Below are 19,651 nucleotides of genomic sequence, written 5' to 3'. Positions count from 1 at the left end.
TGGGGTAATTAATTTTATTGGAAAATCATTCAGCAGATAGCACAAGCATCTGTTAAGACAACCCGGCTGTATGCCAGTAGGTTTTATTACATTAGCAAGTTACAACGTGAATTAGTGTAGCTAATGTACTTAAGTTGATAAGATATGGCTTCGTGCAATCAGTGATTGCACCCTCCCTAGTAAATTAATATCCTGTGATTAGTTTCTAACTTCCAAACTTTTATCAACATCTTCGCACACAAAAATTCATCCTTGGCAAATTTACAAAAAAAATCGATAAAGGCATCCACAGATACGCCTTAAGAATTCTCAAAATGAATGTTTTTATTGGAACTTTATTAATTGCGTTCGTAGTTGGTAAGTCTGCTTCTTTGATTAATCCCACGAACATCAAAATATTTATTTTTTATGTGATTAAATCCGTAAGCATCACTAAATATATATATATTTGAAACTGTAAACCATACCGAACGGGTTAACACAATTTTCAGGGTGTAGTAAGTTTGATAGTAATAAACGATCTGCCAAATGTATTGGGTGTCAGGATCCCAAGATACCAGATCTACAAAACGAAGAGTAAATGTGATAAAATACATGTTTTGGTTACTCAAACTACACGAGTTCATTTATTTAGCTGGATATGAAAATAAAATACTCCATATATTATGATTTATCAAAAACAGTTATCCAAACATTTTCAAATTGTTCGACACATTACTTTTTGGAATATCACCATATAAAGTAAAAGTAAAGTGAAAGATAATACCGAATGATACACTCTGCTTCAATGATGCAAATTCATAAACAAGAGAGATTTCTAAAAGTGAAAAAAAACCTGACACATGAACAACAATCATTTCAGTTGTAAGTAGTGAAGCCCCGCCGCGGGGACCTCCACCATTCCAAGGACGATGGGGATCAGGTCGAGTGAAACGAAGCACGCAATGCTACAGCGATCTCGGTTGCTTTTCGAATGAATATCCTTTCAACAATTCTGACAACGCCTTACCATTGAACCCTAAGTTTATCAGAACGAGATTCCTGTTGTTCACAACAACAAACGCCAGGTTTCCTAAACAAATCAGAAGGGACTCACCTGAATTACTACAGAGAAGCAGATATGACGGAAGTAAACCTACAAAAATCATCATACACGGATTTGAGCAGTATGGTATGGTTCCATGGACAAAAATCATGGCAAAACAATTGATCTTGAAGGTATGTGTATACTTCGAAAGATATGTAACTTATGGAATACGGTGGTTTCCCACCAATCTCTTAAGTATCGAAAACTCTTAATGAGAGATCGGTACCCAACTCCCCCAAAATATGATTTTGCTTTTTATTGATCGACCCATAACTTGTTTCTGTCACATAACTTCAGTTAACCGCGATAGAAAGGTCAATATATAGAAGCAAAGGAACATATATGGTGAACCGTCACGTATTGAATCGTCAAATGACCTTTAACACACCTTTAAGTTTGCTCTGAAAGGCACCATCAGGAAAAGTAAAAAGAACGATAACACTTCTTAAAAACAAACAAATGTCAAATAACGATCCGAAAACACATTAATGACCATGCAACATCTTCTGACTGTGGAGGCGCATGTCTGCGATGGGGTTAAACTAGTTCAATAAGGCCTTAACCTCCTTTTAATGAAAGGTAAAAAATGAACTGAAACAAAAAATAAACACACTATAAAATTTACTCAGTAACATGTTCAATTCTCATTCATTGAATACCTCAACATAAAACATATAGACAAAATGAGTTATTAAATTAAAGAACTGAAAGCCTCGGAAGCTAGCTCAGAACATATATATATATACTAATGGACCTATAGGTTTGTCTAATATGTGATAGGGAAAACAAGCCATCATCCCTTCTTGTACATAATATGCATATATTTTTCTTTATTGTTTCATTTGATATTTTTCATGTTTGTACATTGTAATGTCCAAGCCAGTCACCTAAATTTTCTTTATTGTTTCATTTGATATTTTTCATGTTTGTACATTGTAATGTCCAAGCCAGTCACCTAAACTTAATATTGTTTCACAAGTATTTTAATAAACATATATTTAAAAAAGAAACATAATGCTGTAGTGCCAACATGTTTTAAGTATGTAAATATCTTACGTAAGACTAAATAGATACCAAGACTTGATAATTAACTGTATAATTAAGGCTATACAAAATCAGGGATAAGATTATAGCATATCCGGATTAAGGACTGCGTCCTAGCACTTAACATAGGTGGATTAGGTGACATGAAATGGCTTTTCACATATTTTTTCATAGAGGTTCAATAAGGGGTTTTAATATATTTGCTTTTTGTGTATATAGCTATTTTCCTTCAATGGGCCTCACCTGGAGTGAAAACATAACTTTATGTTTGGTAAATTCGGCCACTTGGACAACGGCCGCCATACAAGAAACATCTATTTTAATAAAGTTATATTGTGTTAACTTGGTTTTCATTCCAGCCTATTACGTCACACCATAAAAACAGAACATCACGTGATCTTACTCCTAAACCCAAAATCACAAATGGTAGAGAACAAGTGATTCCTGTACGACGCTCTACATGTCAAGAAATCAAGGCAGTGCTAAACAGGGGGCCACACCAACTAACTTCATCAAAACCAGAAGTCAAACAGCCCAGGAGACCCAGGATCCAGTTGACCAATTACTCGAAGAAATTACAGATTCACTGGACCAACAGCAACAGTCTAGACAGATTAGTCAACCTACTCCTGTAGAGTCAGAATCAAGTGGTATCAGTAACACAAATTCTAATATCCAAGTCATTAATAATTTAAGAAGGCGAAATATGGCGCATATAATTCTACAACATTTTCATGACGAGACCACCCAAGTCCCATCACTGTGGTGGACCATGTTTGAAAATTATATACAAATAAATGGTCATGATAAACCGGCTGCAGCAGCCTCTTTTCCATTTCACATTCAGGGTCAGGCATTAACCTGGTACCATTCGTTGCCTGAGGGAACGAAAAAGGACATTGATCTTTTAAAAGCCTCCTTTCTAGAGAGATTTAAACAAAGAAATACCAACACTGAGCTGTATAGGTTGCAGCAATATCCACATGAGACTGGGATACAATATTTAACACGTGTCCAAAACTTACAAAATGGAGTGCAAAATATGAGTGAAGAAACAATTATAGGTTTAACAGTTCATGGATTGCAGCACAATATTAAACCGTTTGTTGTGGGAAAAGATCCCAAAACCATGAACCAGCTTAGACAAGCTATACAGTTAGCAACAAGTGTGGCAGAGTGTTCACCAGCAACACCTGTACCAGTAAATATGACCGTTCAGCATCAAGCAGCACAAAATACATGTACGAACAATACTTCCAATGCTACTTCTATTAATGATTTATGTTCTTCCATTGTAGAAGGTATTCGATCTGCATTTAAAGAAGAGGTGATGGCATTTTCACATGAAAAAAAGGGACAGTACCGGTCAAGGGGTCAAGACAGGTCAGGACAGCAGTCACAATCAAAGTGCATCTACTGTGGTAAGTCACATGTAAGGGATAGGAGAAAGTGTCCTGCATTCAATGTTAAATGTCGTCATTGTGAAAAATTAGGTCATTACAAAGAGGTATGCTGGCAAAGAGAACGAGAACAACAACAAAATCAACAAAACCAAAATTGACTAGTCAGAAAAAGGCAAATCACAAAACAGACTAACATTACAAAATCTTTGAACAAAGAAATCATCTCAAATTCAAATCATGTTTTACAAATCTCAGCATTAAGGGGCAATTCAGTACACATCACTGTCAAAGGTCAAAATGTTAAGGCATTAGTTGACACAGGAGCGACCATCAGTTGTTGTTCCCTCAACCTTCTCAAATCTTTAAATTTTGACCTCTCACAAATACAAAAATGCCACGTTCAAGATGCTGTAGGTGTAGGAGGTGAACATCATTCAATCATAGGTCTCATACTTTTGTCTTTCAACATAGGACACATGTCCTTCATATACAAGTTTCATGTTTTTCCAAAAATGCAACAGAGTCTGATTCTTGGATTTGACTTTTTAACAAAACACAGAGCAAACATTGATTGTCCAACACATACTTTACACATCCCAGAACCAGACAGTGAAGAAACTCCAATCACACACTCTATTGCATTAGACAGTGGCTTAGCTAGAACAAAAAGACACATGAAAATCAAACCAATGCATCAAGTTGATATACCAATTAAAGTGTCACATTTCAAGAATACCATTGCACTTCTAGAACCTTTACAAAACCTACCAACACAATCACTCGCAGGCGCAAAATGCTTAGTCAAACTAGATGAAACGGGTGACTCATGCATCAGGATCATGAACCCAACAAAGAAAAACATACATTTACCAGCAAATGTAGTCGTTGCATCAGTCTGTCAAGTTGAATCCAATTCAATCACACCATTACAAGACCCACCAAATGATGAAAACCAACACACTACATGTACCATGAATCATACCGAAGATCAACCATGTTTAGATTTTGACTTGAGCCACTCAGACTTAACAGAAGAACAAAAAACATTGCTTTTAGCATTTTTACACAAAAACAGAAAAGCATTTGCAAGAGATCTAAGTGAATTAGGTTTAACTGATCTATACAAACACACAATAGATACAGGAGATGCAACACCAATCAGAAAAAGATTTTACAGACAATCACCAACAGTCTTAGATACAATGAACAAACAGCTAGAAAAAATGCTAAAACATGACATAATTGAAGAGTCAAACAGTGAGTGGGCAGCTCCAGTGGTAATGTGCAAAAAGAAAAATGGTGAACTTAGATTTTGCTGTGATTTTCGTGCACTGAACAAAGTTACAAAGCCAAAATTTTTTCCACTGCCACGCATTGAAGATGTGCTAGACTCCCTAGGGCGTTCCCAGGCTCAGATATTCAGCACACTGGATCTGTTGTCAGGCTATTGGCAATGTCCATTAGATCCAGCTACTGCACAAAAATCAGCCTTTGTTACACCTAGTGGGGTATACCAATGGAAACGTCTACCATTTGGTTTAGCAGCAGCACCTTCATCATTTCAACACCTGCTGACACAAGTGCTACATCGTCTGAACTACCAAATTGCACTAGTCTATGTTGATGACATTTTGATGTTCAGTAAAACATTTGAGGAACATTTAAAACATTTACAACTGGTTTTTGATAGATTGATAGCAGCAAACCTTACACTCAATCCAAGCAAATGTCAGTTCGCTCGCAAAAATGTCATTTACTTGGGCCACAAAATATCAAAACAAGGTGTTGAAGTTGATCATGAAAAAATTGAAGCAGTAAAATCTTTTCCAGTTCCAAAAAATGAAAAGGACATAAAAAGCTTTCTGGGTTTATGTGGGTATTACAGGCGGTTTGTCAAAGGTTTCAGCAAAATTGCAAGTCCACTTACAAACTTAACAAAAGAAAGTGTTACATTTCAATGGACAGAGCAATGTCAATCGGCATTTGACACATTAAAACATGCACTTACATCAGCACCAATACTAGCATACCCAGACATGTCCAAAGACTTCATTCTCACCACAGATGCAAGCGGCACAGCTATCGGCTATTACCTTTCACAGTTACATGAAAACAAACAAGAAAAAGTCATAGCTTATGGTGGTAGAAGTATGACAGAAGCTGAAAGAAAATGGTCAGCTAGTGAACATGAATGTTTAGCAATCCTAGAAGGAATAAAACACTACCATGTATATTTAGCATGCAAACATTTCCAAGTTTACACTGATCACAGAGCACTCAAATTTCTTAACAACATCAAACAAAGTTCTGGTCGTTTGGCTAGATGGTCAGTTCTGTTACAAGGGTATGATATGGAGATTTTGTACAGAGAGGGCAAAAGCAATGTAGTTGCTGACTGTCTCTCAAGGCGTAGCTATCCTGAGACACGGGAGGTTGATGTCACTGAGCCAGAGGATAGCATACCCACTGTCAACTCCATGAACAGTACAGACAATGATGCACTTGAAGTGACATTTCTTTACAATGAACCAACAGTAACAAAACCACCAACAATTGCGGAAGTCACAGTTTCAGACATTATACCAGTTGACATAGGCAAACTACAAAGTGAATGTACAGACTTTTGTCATTTGTACACATACCTTAAATCACAAGACTTACCAGATGATGAAAAAATGGCACGCAAAATCACAATTGAAGCAAATCAGTACATCATGCACGATGGAGTCCTGTACCACCAATATGAACCAAGGTACAAGGGAAAACAAAAACATGACAGATTCATTAAACAACTTGCATTACCACGCACACTTCGAAATGATCTTATGAAAGCATACCATGATCAAGGACACTTTGGATTTGATCGCACATACAGGTCAATACAGCAAAAATACTTCTTCCCAGGCATGTATCAAGCTGTAGCAGATTACTGTAAAGCTTGTGATCCATGTCAAAAAGCAAAGTACCCACCACACTCAAAAAGAGTTCCAATGACACCAATGCCAATCACAGACACCTTTTCAAGATGGCACATGGACTTGATTGGTCCATTCAAAAAAGAAACAAAACAAGGTTATCGCTTTATATTGATCATAGTAGATTCTTTCAGTAAATGGGTTGAAGCTCATCCTGTTAGATCTGAAACTGCTGAAGAAATTGCTACAGTCATGTACAAAGAAATTTTTACACGCTATGGAAGTCCACACTCTATTTGCACTGATAGAGGACAAGGTTTCATGAGCAAACTTGTGGCAGCAGTTAACCACATTTTCAATGTCAAACATAGTTTCACAAGTTCATACCATCCACAAACAAACTCCATAGCAGAACGCACAAACAAAACCATCATACAATGCTTACGAACTGTAGTAGATGAGTCACAATCCAACTGGCCTGAGTTATTACCAGGAGTACTCATGGCATTTCGTATGACACCATCAGCATCATCACAATTTTCACCATATCATCTTGTTTTTGGAAAAGAGATGAACATATTTTTTGATGCAAATCTCATTCCACGAGAAGATCTAAACAAAAATTTGAAAAAACACATTGACAACATTCTCAACAATTTGAAAATTGCCAAAACAATTGCAACTGAAAACTTAGCCATTGCACAACAACAACAGAAACAACATTATGACAAAAACACAGGAGTTCCAGACTTTAAAATCAATGACAGAGTGCTTCTTTACACTCCAAGAGTTCCAGTAGGGTACTCATCCAAACTGTACAAAAAACAAGATGGACCATTTTACATTGTTGACAAGGGTCCAAACTACACTTACAAACTTCGAAGGTGTGGTACAAACAAAGAAATCAAGAGTTTAATCAATGCAAATAGACTCAAATATTACCATGATCCAGATCACAGACAAAATTTAAATGCACCAGGACCAGACGTCCCACGTCCAGAATTACCCAGACCAGTACAACCAAACATACCACAGCAACAACACAATAATGAAAACATAGACAAAAATGAAAACACAAACAATGAGCCAGCGGTTCAAATAGATGACAGGGAATATCCCATAGAAAAAATCCTTCGTTCAAAAACGGTCAATGGTAAAAAGGAGTACCTCATCAAATGGAAAGGTTATACGGGTTCATCATGGCAACCTGCAGAAAACTTGTCAGAGGATACCATTACCCATTACCATGCAACAAAAACACAACAGGGTAGGAAACGAAAACGTCCACATAGAAATCCCTGCTTCAGAAAATGAGTCTTACACACAAGGCAAAATAAATGGAATAGTGAAAACTTCATATTGCCATTTATAGGAATACAATTTATTTTTACATTACACATTTTTACTGGATAATCATTTTTCATTTTACATGTCTATTGTTATAGTTAACATAGAAGCATTTTACAATTCACACTACAGTGTTTTGCATTTCACTTTCAAGTGTTTTCATTTTACATTAAAGCATTTTGCATTTAACAATTGCAAACAACTTCACTTCATTTTTGATTGCTCATCTATGCCTGATTTGATCTACAAGTTAGATGTGAGATTGTAAGGCACTTCCTATGTACTCTTCTTACATTTTTCTCTTCTATGATTTCTAGTGTAGTGTTTGTCAAAATTATGAGCTCGTTCTCATGTTACATAGTGCTATTAGGGAATGGATCCTCCCTTAAACGATAAACACTGCCGTCTTAAAATTTCTTCATCTTTGTTTTCAATAGGAGTACTAAGATTTGCCTGCCTTCTCATGATAATAAGTATGGTCGAGGGTATGTCAACAGACAGAGAGAGCTTACAACGTATTAACTATGGAGTGTTCTTTACCAAACAAGCTAAACTACTACCCAGCTGTGAATATTGGACTCATACTTTTAAAATACCCTTACCAAGAAAACAAGGACATGAAGTATTTAAACAGTGTGATATTATACATAGCAATTGTTTCATCTTAAATCAAGTAGTGTCACAGTTATCAGCGATAAGGACACAAGTATCGACAAATTTAAACCAAACAGTGGACATGGTGCATAACATGTTAAAGCATACAGATGTGACAATTAAATCTGACACTGAATCTAGAACTCGCCGTGGATTGTTTGATTTTATAGGATCCATTTCAAAATCTCTATTCGGCACAGCAACCGTAGATGATGTCAACCGATTGGCTAAACACATAAACATTTTGATCCATAAGAACAATGCTTTTGCAAAAGACCTTATACATCATGATGAATTATTGTCCTCATTCATGGAAAAAACAAATGATAGGTTTGACAATGTAATCAAAGGTATTGAAAACAACTATGAAGGTATTAAGAATATTACAAAAGAAACAGCTAAATTCGTTGCCCATTTCGAACGAATTAACATGAAACTGTCAAACTTTCTGATTAAGCAAATGAATGAAACAACAGAAATTAACAAATATTTAGAAGAACTCAAGTGGGCAATACACGAATTAATTAAGGGAAAATTGTCACCATTTTTGTTAAAGCCACATATTCTAAAGATGACCTTACAACATATTCAAAATATTTTGAATTCTAAGTACAAGGGATTTTTTCTAGCAAGCACAGATCCATCTTTTTACTATGCACATGCGAACATCCTATATGCACAACATCACAACTTTTTATTCATCAGTATCAAATTTCCTATATCAACCTTTTTAACACCTCTTACATTATACAAAATACATACATACCCTGTACCTATAAACACTTCAAGCAATCATGCCACACAGCTTTTAAATCTTCCAGAATACTTGATAATTTCATCAGACAACAGACAATTTGCAGAGCTCACAAACAACTATGTTAAATCATGTGAAGGATCAGAAACATTACTTTGCAAAAATTCATTTCCACTTTTATCTTCGGTTGCACCCACTTGTTCAATTGCATTACTGTACAATGACAAACAAAAAGTACATTCAGAATGCGACTTCAGATTCATTACAAATACAATACAACCTGAGGTACAAGAATTAACCTCTGACATGTTGTTAGTTTATCAAACAAAAACTATTTCATTCGATTGTCCCTCAGGACACCAAATAAACAAGGGATGTGCATTTTGCCTTGTACAGGTTCCATGTTTATGCTCTGTCAAAACTGATTTATTGTTTATTCCTGCTAAAATTGGAAAATGTCAGAATCACACAGATAAAATAACTATTGTACACCCTGTAAACCTTGCGTTAATACAACACTTCTTTTCATCAGACACTTACAACTCCATTTTAGGAGATACAACTTTTACACAGCCAGTAGACATCTCACTTCCAAACATTCAGTTATACAACCACTCATTTTCATCCATGCTGGCACAAGACAGTAAATTGCATTTAAGTTTAAAAAGAATTGCCACAGCAGTAAAGCAAGATAGAAAAGTATTTACATCTTTGTCAGAGCCTCTGCTGGAAGGTGACATAGATGTTAATGACTCATGGCCAAGTCTAGATGGCATTTTTTCAATTGCTGCTCTAGGCTTATCACTTTTAGTAAGTGTTAGCTGTGTCATTCTGTTTAACAAGGTTAGAGCACTAACAGCTGCATTAGTCTTACTGCAAAAAGTACCATCAACACATGCTTTTGTTACTCCTCAAACACCACCAACATTTCATTACAAGTTTTCACCACTGACAACCACAGAAAGCATTCAAATTTCATTCACACCACACATCTATCAATGGTCTTCCATCACGATGTCAGCTTTCACCATTATTGCATTTTTTGGTGTTATTCACTATTTTTACAAACAATTTTGCACCAAACATTGTACCAAAGTTTTGTTAGAGATCAGTAATGGTATACACTGTATAACTGTTCCACTTATAGATCTACCTTTATGTCCACAAGACTGGGAAATATCAAATCCACACAATATTTCTAACATGAGAATCTCCGGCACCATCTTCACCAGATTACACATTCAATTGTCAGGCCTCAACATTATAAATACACACACTAAACACACCTTACATGTACCTGATCTAATTTCAAAAAATCCCATCAAAGCAAGATGCTTAAAACACATGTTCAAGTCACCATTTACTTGTTATATATTGATAGTGCATAACAACTTTTTCCAAGTAGTCAAATAAAAAAAAAAAAAAAAATTTACAAACCAACCACATAGCTAGGGAGATCTTTTACAGACGTACCTCTTTGGCTAAAGTTCTCAATATATAAACATTGTATGCGTTGGGCATGGTCTTCTGCCTCTTCGTGTGACTTGCCATCTGATGGTATCGGATGTGAATGTTGTTTTGATCAGTCATTTTACTATTTATTTGACAATTAGCTTTGTTCTTTGAGGACAAAGAAACCTTAATGAGGGGAGTATTTGTGATAGGGAAAACAAGCCATCATCCCTTCTTGTACATAATATGCATATATTTTTCTTTATTGTTTCATTTGATATTTTTCATGTTTGTACATTGTAATGTCCAAGCCAGTCACCTAAATTTTCTTTATTGTTTCATTTGATATTTTTCATGTTTGTACATTGTAATGTCCAAGCCAGTCACCTAAACTTAATATTGTTTCACAAGTATTTTAATAAACATATATTTAAAAAAGAAACATAATGCTGTAGTGCCAACATGTTTTAAGTATGTAAATATCTTACGTAAGACTAAATAGATACCAAGACTTGATAATTAACTGTATAATTAAGGCTATACAAAATCAGGGATAAGATTATAGCATATCCGGATTAAGGACTGCGTCCTAGCACTTAACATAGGTGGATTAGGTGACATGAAATGGCTTTTCACATATTTTTTCATAGAGGTTCAATAAGGGGTTTTAATATATTTGCTTTTTGTGTATATAGCTATTTTCCTTCAATGGGCCTCACCTGGAGTGAAAACATAACTTTATGTTTGGTAAATTCGGCCACTTGGACAACGGCCGCCATACAAGAAACATCTATTTTAATAAAGTTATATTGTGTTAACTTGGTTTTCATTCCAGCCTATTACGTCACACCATAAAAACAGAACATCACGTGATCTTACTCCTAAACCCAAAATCACAAATACTAGAAATCTTTATGTACGAAGAACTCCCTAGTATCTTCCTTCAATACCAAGACTTGCCTATCGATACCAGGAGTTAGGATACTTGGAGGTTGGTTTGACATTCATGGTGACATTTACACAACAATTTATATGCAGTGCATCTGTTTGTCGAAAATCGTATCCATGTATTAAATATGTTACAGGTATACACAGAACAGAACACAAAGCATTGACACGTGTATACCATGACAGGCTACCTAGTTGAGTGTCAATATTTGGTTTACTAAGAATACAAAAGTTTCGTTTTTTTTTTCAGGAACCCACCAATGTCATCATCGTTGATTGGGGACATGGCTCTGGTTGGCCATATACACAAGCAGTGGCCAATACGAGAGTTGTCGGTGCTGAGGTAGCTAAAATGGTAGAGTTCCTAATATCCCGATCAAATGGTGATATTTCGAGGTTTCATTTCATAGGACACAGCTTAGGTGCTCATGTGTCTGGCTACGCAGGCGAGGCATTAAGTGGACGAGTAGGTAGAATAACCGGGCTTGATCCTGCTGAACCAAACTTCAAAGACACGGACATCAGAGTACGCCTTGATCCAAATGACGCAGTATTTGTTGACATCATACATACGGACGGATCGCCATTTGATGACATTTCAGGTGACTGACTTTCAGTGTTTATAGAGAAAATGTTAACGTTAACGATAGTAAAAGTCACAGGCCCTTGTGATCAGGATTTTTTTATCACAAAAAAAACAAAAAACAAAACAAAAAACAAAAATCATTAAATCATTAAATCATTTTGTTTCCGTATTTGAGTAATTATGTGAGTTCTCAGACATGTCCGCTTTGGGTTTAATCAGCGCTGTTTATACTGTGACCAGTTTTTTGTCCATCTCCTTCTCTGATATGAGCATAGTATAACAACATTAAACAGCAAGCGGACATGTCTCAGAACACACATGATAACTCAAATATGCAAACAAAATGATTTAATGATATTTTTTGTGATTAAAAAAATCCTGGACCCAAAGTTAGAATAGTACGATTTTGATTGTCCACTGATCTGTTATCAATAATTTTCTAAAATGGGAGTTGCGTCAGCCAATATTTTCAATAACAAATCACCCTGAGACACAAACCCTGATAATATTTGATAAACTTTACATTACCGTGCATCATGTGAAATAAAACCCGAACTACACTCTATTTTACAGTTTGTTTCAGTAAGATTAATGTAGTTTAAATAGTCACTATTATGGATCTGTCTACCATATTGTATATAATTTTTAATTTTAGGATATGGTTTGATAGATCCAATGGGAGATATAGATTTTTATCCAAACGGAGGGGAAAACCAACCAGGTTGCACCAAAGAGAGCTGGAGCAACATACTAAGCCAATCCTATCACAGTGGAATAATGCGTATGTATTAGGAAACAAAACGTTCCCTCGTCATGTACCTTTAAATCGTCCATACAAACCGTATCCATTATTACAAAAAATACCAAAATAGACTAATCGATATACATGTAGGAAAAAATAATTCGTACGACAAGTATTGCACCCAGAGAAGACAAAAAATAGCTTAGCTCTTGAACGAAAATAACCTAAAACATACAAATCAGCGATTGATGACATTGATTTCTCTTCTTTGCTTTTATTTCATTTGATTTCCATTTAATTTATTTTACATTATTTCATACAATAGATCTACCCTCAATCAATGTATCTCTATCGAGCTGACACCTTCCTTTTGCTTTGTAAAGATCATGATATCATTCTACAAAAATCTCAATTCTTATTGTTGATTCCTATCAAAACTCAAAGAAAAGAAGGCGCGAGTCCAGGTTTTATTGTTAAAAAATCTTTAGAATATTTTCTTCTTAAAACTTGGCCACGTCATTTAAGACTTTGATGGTGGTGGCAATATGATACCATGAAAATAACAGGTTGCTGGACTTCAGGATATTGAGGTGATTCTATTGGTATACCAGTGTGTAGCGATGTACAGATCAAGTTTTCTTTTGGTTCCGGTTCAATGAATCTTTAAATAAAAGGTTTGGGATTTTGCCTAGCATAAGTAAATTTCATAAGCTGTATTTTTACCCATTTTACCTATGAAAACGCAATTTAAAATTAAAGTCATCTGTTGCCCGACCGGCCAAATATTGGTAACCTCGCTAGTACGGGGCGCCGAATAGGACTCTTGTGGTTTTATACTCAAAATTTAATTTTGTACAGACAAAAGTGAATTTTGTTTAACAAAAACGATTAACAAAATTTATAACATACATGTACTACAAATTTAAATTTTGTCATACAAAGTAATCTGTAAGTGGACAAAAGTTACTTTCGTCATGACAAAATTCATTTTTATATCACAGACCTTACTTTTGTTACCTAATTTGAACATTGGGTAACAAAAGTCAGTTTTGTATGCAATTTAGTTTCGTTTGGATTCTGCATACTAATTTGCATACAAAACTGAAATATCATGACAAAATTAAATTTTGTCACAAATTTCAACTTTGTGTTTACAAAATTGAATTCTGTAATAACAAAATCATTTTTGTATGCAATTCAACACAAATTCAATTTTGTATCACAAAAGTCAATTTTGTATGCAAATTTGTTTACAGAACGCTTTGGATTTGCGAATCAATTCTTTCATCACGATTTTGTAAGAAGGTTTCTCATTGGATATAGTAATCGCGGGTCTCGAAGAGCGGTTGTGCAAAAGTAAGCAATACATGATAAAGAAAGTACGACTTACTTTTGCAGAATAGCGCATCAACCATATGTTATGCCCCTGCTCGAAGTAATTGGAAACCTGCGAGACCCGCGCTTACTATATCCAAAGAGAGGCCTTACTGAAAATTCGTCATGAGAGAATTCATTTGCATATCCATGGGATTCTGTAGACTAATTTGCATACAAAATTGAATTTGTGACACAAAACTGAATGTTGTCTCACAAAATTGAATGTCGTCTCTCAAAATTGACTTTTGTGGCAAAAAATTGACTTTTGTCTCACAAAATTGATTGTTTTTGACAGAAAATAGGCTTTTGTCTCACAAAATTGATTTTGACTACAAAAAGATCAAGTCCGATTCGGCGCCCGTAGCTAGCAGCGAAAAACTTATGAAAAGTTTAATTTGCGTCTCATGAGATATTATTTAAATACCGGTAATGAAATGTGGAAAAAGAACAAAATGTTACTTCGTCGGCTGAAAGTACTTACATGTACGCAAAACTCCGAGTCCGATACTCTCCCAACATGAAGGGAGAGTATCAGACACAGGGTTACGTTATCGTTTCTATTCAAATATGAGTGTACCATGTCAGGTTACATATTGATAGTTTCATTTTACCTTTTTCTTTTGATTAATTTTTGCATTACCAGATGACTTACTTTGTAATATGGTTGAATGTTTTATTTTGTAACACAGTACAGACCTTATTTTTATTAAAGGTACAACTGACATCTTGTCCTGCAGCCATAGCAGGTCAATCTTTCTCTTTACGGAATCTATCAACAGCGTATGTCAGTTCCGTGCCTTTCCTTGCGACAACTTTCGTAGCTTTAAACAAGGAGATTGCATAAGTTGTGGTAATGTCCAATGTCCGATGATGGGACTTCAGGCAGATGATCACCAAACATCAGACATAAAACCACGCGGGAAGTACTACTTGGTTACAGGAAAGGCTGATCCTTACTGTGGTACGTTATTTTTGTTTTATTTTGTCCAAGGCCCGGTTTCATAAAAAATAGGAATAGAGATTTTCCTCAGTCTCTTCTTCAACTAAAATTTCGACCAATCAAACAGCTTGAAAATGGAGATAATGAAACTCATACCAAATCATTTTTATAGTTTTAATAGGACAAGGAAGAAGGGAACTGAAACAATGGAAATATACTTGTCAACTCTGTAGATTTATACCATATCAATATTCAAGGACGCTGTAAGCAAACCTCCTGGTTTTTATTTTGTTATTGACAAACCAACAAGGAAATAACAAGTAATAATAATAATAATAATAATAATAATAATAATAATAATAATAATATATTTTTAAAACACGTTCGGAACAAATGGTCTTTATCTCACTATATATCCAGATAACCTTTGAAACGAGTTGAAACGAATACTTTTCCAATGGATCAAACGTTAAATTGTGTTAGTCAAACTCAAACTTATTTATTTTTTGGATCTTACATGTAATTAGTAGTGGTTGATTGATTTGAAGGATACACCTACGCCGTAGAACTTCATCTGTCCAATGGAATGCAGCCATCAGAAGGTCTGATTGGTTTATCCTTTACTGGACAAGACGGGCATCAAGCTAATCATTCATTCTACAGGTACTATGTAAATTGATATAAATGTTTGGCGATTTATCCATAAAACAGCGTAATTCACATAGTTAAGCTATTTTTAAAGTACAGTCCTCTGGCGATCTAAACTGCAATCGTAAAATAGCTCAGATGACCATAATGATAAATCTACTCAACGCTTGAAATGAATACTTTGCTTTGACGAATTCTGTACATTTTAAAAATTACCACGAGTTTCCCTTTATATCATATACACCAATGTATTCTACTGTTCTGTCTTTCAGTGAGGAATATGCAGGTGGCCAGGTGTACCGTGGTCTAATTTTGACTCCGTCTCACTTATCAGTTATTAATTCCGTCCACGTTGGTTTTAAGGAAAACAGCAATTTATGGTCGTGGATATGGGCTGGAAGAGTTCAGATAAACATGATTGTCTTGACTGATAGTCGTAATAATGAGAGGTACTGTCATCTTATGTCGCTTCCTAGTCTATGTTAAAAAGTGTTTGTTCTTTCATTACATATTACTATGAATTGAAGTACTTATTTAGTATTTTACAAGTATTTTGAAGGATATTTAATTTCTATATACATCCATAAAAAAAACAAGTTTGTAATGAAAAAGAATTGAAATTGTTTTAGAACATTCCCATTCCAAAAATATAACTGTGTTTTTTTCAGAGTGCTGTTCTGTGGAAACGATGTATCAATCGACTCTGGCACTCACGTGTTGTTGTCGAAGACTTCATCGGGCTGCAATAATCATGTTCAACTAGGAATGCTTTAAGTTGACAGCGGAATATAACAGCCATGTACAGTTAAGACATTGGCATCAATTAATCATGTCACCGATTACTAGTTGTTTCTGAGACTTGTATTCATCAAAACTGAATTGGAATTATGATCAATATTCTCTGCATAACCAAATATATTTAACTCTAGCTAGAAATAGTCAGCACAATCTTTTTATAACTGACTACAGATTCAAAAACTTGGTCTCAATTAAGACTTCTAGTTGTGACACAAAAAAAAAAACACAAAACAATAGCATGCATGTGCAGAGATTTTTGTTCCTCTGTAATTTGGGCAAAAAATCTCAGAAACACATTAACTTAAAATTAAAAATACTAGATCTATTGAGTCATTGCATGAAAGAGACATGCGGACATGAAAAGAATGCAGGCTTTAAACAACTAAAACAACATAAACCAGGTATGTGTTTATATAGGGAAACTGGTTGAATAAAAATCTAAATAATACTGTCCATAATGGTCCTTGCATTTAACCATGACCTCTCATGAGTTATGAGTTATGTTATGAATGTCCAGCTCCTTTTGATTTCCACCAGAATCGTGGTTCCCTTGATTACTCCTCCTCACACCAACAAAAAGATCGTAGGTTTATTGAATAGTAAAAAAAAAAAAACGAAAAAAAACTCTTTACGAATTGTGCGAACGAACTGATAACAGATTGAAAAATAAACAAATCTGAAACTCCCTCTCTAAAAAGGGTTATCGTAGATATCAGAATTGAACATCACGAAAAGAGCTATATATCCTTTGAAACTAATCTTCCAATATCTAAAATAAGAAAAAAAGCTGGAATTAGAACCAGAAATGCTTTGTTTTTGCGGCGATGGACAAAGCGGCTAATAGCGTATTTATTATATGACGTAAATACTATACAGAAGTACTTCGCAAATAAATGACCAACTCGAGTACTTTCAATTTCATAAATTCTACCGAGAGCGTGGCAACCGGAGGTGGATCCAGGATATTATAGTATGGAGGCGCAATGTGAAAATTTCGCGGAGCGGAGCGAGGCGAAAAAATTTTTTAGGTTCAATTTTTGAAATATTCTTCTAGAGTGGTTGCAATGTAAATATTTTTTGTGGTAAAATTAGCGAGAAATTAAAGTTTCAACCTAAAACCGCCTAAATCTAATCATGACAATCCATGCTTTGTAAATTTTAGGGGGCGCACGCCCGCCACACCGCGTCTGATTCCGCCCCTGGCAACTAAAGATCATAAATCAGCTGCTTTGTTGTGTACAAACATGACCGTTGCGGCTTTATACTGGATGACCCAACATCACAGAAAGCCGTTCAAATCACGTTTTGTTTCGTTTTCTAGCAATTATTACACTACAAATGTTTGTAAATTATTGACCTCTACTTTGACCACTATAAAAAAAAAAGAAAAAAATATTAATTATTGTGATAAATGTTACGACAATAATGGGGTGAGCTGTTTTGGTAGTGTTCAAAAATTCATTTGAGGTATCAGGTCGACTTCATAACTTCCAAGATTGTTGGTATACCAATGGGTACTAATTGTGCTCCTCCCAAAGGCGATTTTGGTCATTACTATTACGAATCACACTTCATGGCTACACTCTTTGAAGACCATTCTAAACATAATCTGTTGCATGAATTTAATAATTTTCTCAGATATCTTGATAATATTTTGGCCGTAAATAATCCTAATTTCGAAATTCTACCCAAAAGAACTTAAGCTGACCAAGTCTAACAATAATTGTACTCGTACGCCTTTTCATGATTTAGATACAAAACTAGAAAATGGCAACCTTCGTACTAAAAATTATAACAAAAGAGATGACTTTGATTTTCCTATTGATTATATTCCATGCCTGGATGGTGGTATTCCTGAACCACCCTCCTACGGTATTGATTATATTCCATGCCTAGATTGTGGTATACCTGAAGCACCCTCCTACGGTATTGTTTATATTCCATTCCTAGATTGTGGTCCTGAACCATCCTCCTACGGTATTGATTATATTCCATGCCTAGATTGTGGTCCGGAAGCACCCTCCTACGGTACTGATTATATTCCATACCTAGATTGTGGTCCTGAAGCACCCTCCTACGGTATTGATTATATTCCATGCCTAGATTGTGGTATTTCTGAAGAAACCCATGATTTCGTTTTGGACAAGGGTGGTTTAAAATGAGAGCAAATTATGTATTTCTCTCAAGCGACTGATGCTTAAAGCTGCATTAGCTGTCATTTTCGTAAATTTTTGTTTCTGTTGAAATGTTTTTTAACTTTGAATTATTTCTACTAAATTGTAACTTTCCTGTATAACTTCATTTGATATCCACAAATAAAATGCATTAAATACATGAAATAGGTGTCTATATACATGTATTTATTGTCTTGCAAGACAAAAAATCGACCTAGATAATGTTTGCAGTATGCATGTGACCTCAATCCGCGCATGTGTCACATACCGGGGGTAAGTGATCAAAGCGCTCTGGGGTTCGTACCAGAGTTATATCTCTGGATACAGCGACGGCATTGTAATATAGCGTATGGTAAAATGAAAATTACCATTGCACAATGCTTAACTTAATGCCTTAGATCAACGCACGTGATTTAACGAGATGGGAAACGGACACAACGCATTCCTGAACTGGTCATATATTGTACAGTTATCTGACTAGCACAGTCCACAAAACAAATGCGTGGTTTTATCAGCAATGGTTCAACACCAGTGCGTAACCTAATGATCTAAGTAGTGGTAGCTTACTTAAAAAGCAACGTTTTAAGGTCAATTACTGGTGTGTTGTCGATTCTGTAGCCACTGCAAAAAGAGGTCGCTTACTCTAAATAACCGCTGCACTGATAAAGGTACGCTTTATGTCACGGCTCAGACGTGTCCAATGCGTCTTCAGCAATGGTAAAATAAGTTGTCTAATTTCTTGTTCCTTACACAGAAAAACTTCAATAATTCTTTTTCAGAAT

At 35.3% G+C, this 19,651-nt stretch overlaps 2 protein-coding genes across 2 annotated transcripts; both read left to right on the top strand.

The window, feature by feature from the left end:
- The first annotated feature begins 200 nt into the window (after positions 1-200).
- Positions 201-17,020, top strand: LOC148630101 (pancreatic lipase-related protein 2-like). The gene is made up of 8 exons (XM_088560969.1): positions 201-357; positions 863-1,218; positions 11,855-12,206; positions 12,846-12,971; positions 15,022-15,270; positions 15,798-15,912; positions 16,170-16,346; positions 16,566-17,020. The coding sequence occupies exons 1-8, from the start codon at positions 315-317 to the stop codon at positions 16,669-16,671; spliced, it is 1,524 nt and encodes a 507-aa protein (XP_088417095.1). The 5' UTR covers positions 201-314; the 3' UTR covers positions 16,672-17,020.
- LOC148630102 (uncharacterized) lies at positions 2,095-10,649 on the top strand. Its single transcript, XM_088560812.1, has 2 exons — positions 2,095-3,552; positions 8,234-10,649. Exons 1-2 carry the CDS (start codon positions 2,592-2,594, stop codon positions 10,615-10,617), a joined length of 3,345 nt encoding a protein of 1,114 aa, XP_088416938.1. The 5' UTR covers positions 2,095-2,591; the 3' UTR covers positions 10,618-10,649.
- Positions 17,021-19,651: the final 2,631 nt, after the last annotated feature.

The sequence above is a fragment of the Perna viridis genome, chromosome 1 (assembly GCF_037379345.1).
Source record: "Perna viridis isolate PV_CMFRI_1.1 ecotype Kerala chromosome 1, ASM3737934v1, whole genome shotgun sequence".
Classification (NCBI taxonomy): Eukaryota; Metazoa; Mollusca; class Bivalvia; order Mytilida; family Mytilidae; genus Perna; species Perna viridis.
This window is presented reverse-complemented; position numbering and strand designations above follow the sequence as displayed.

What these genes read in the sequence shown, in the direction of transcription:
- LOC148630102 (XM_088560812.1), top strand. Translation starts at nt 2,592, where the DNA reads ATGTCAAGAAATCAAGGCAGTGCTAAACAGGGGGCCACACCAACTAAC. An exon ending in ATCAAAGTGCATCTACTGTG is followed by an intron (nt 3,553 to 8,233) that starts GTAAGTCACATG and finishes TGTTTTCAATAG; the next exon opens with GAGTACTAAGATTTGCCTGC.
- LOC148630101 (XM_088560969.1), top strand. Translation starts at nt 315, where the DNA reads ATGAATGTTTTTATTGGAACTTTATTAATTGCGTTCGTAGTTG. An exon ending in ATTAATTGCGTTCGTAGTTG is followed by an intron (nt 358 to 862) that starts GTAAGTCTGCTT and finishes CAATCATTTCAG; the next exon opens with TTGTAAGTAGTGAAGCCCCG. An exon ending in CAAAACAATTGATCTTGAAG is followed by an intron (nt 1,219 to 11,854) that starts GTATGTGTATAC and finishes TTTTTTTTTCAG; the next exon opens with GAACCCACCAATGTCATCAT.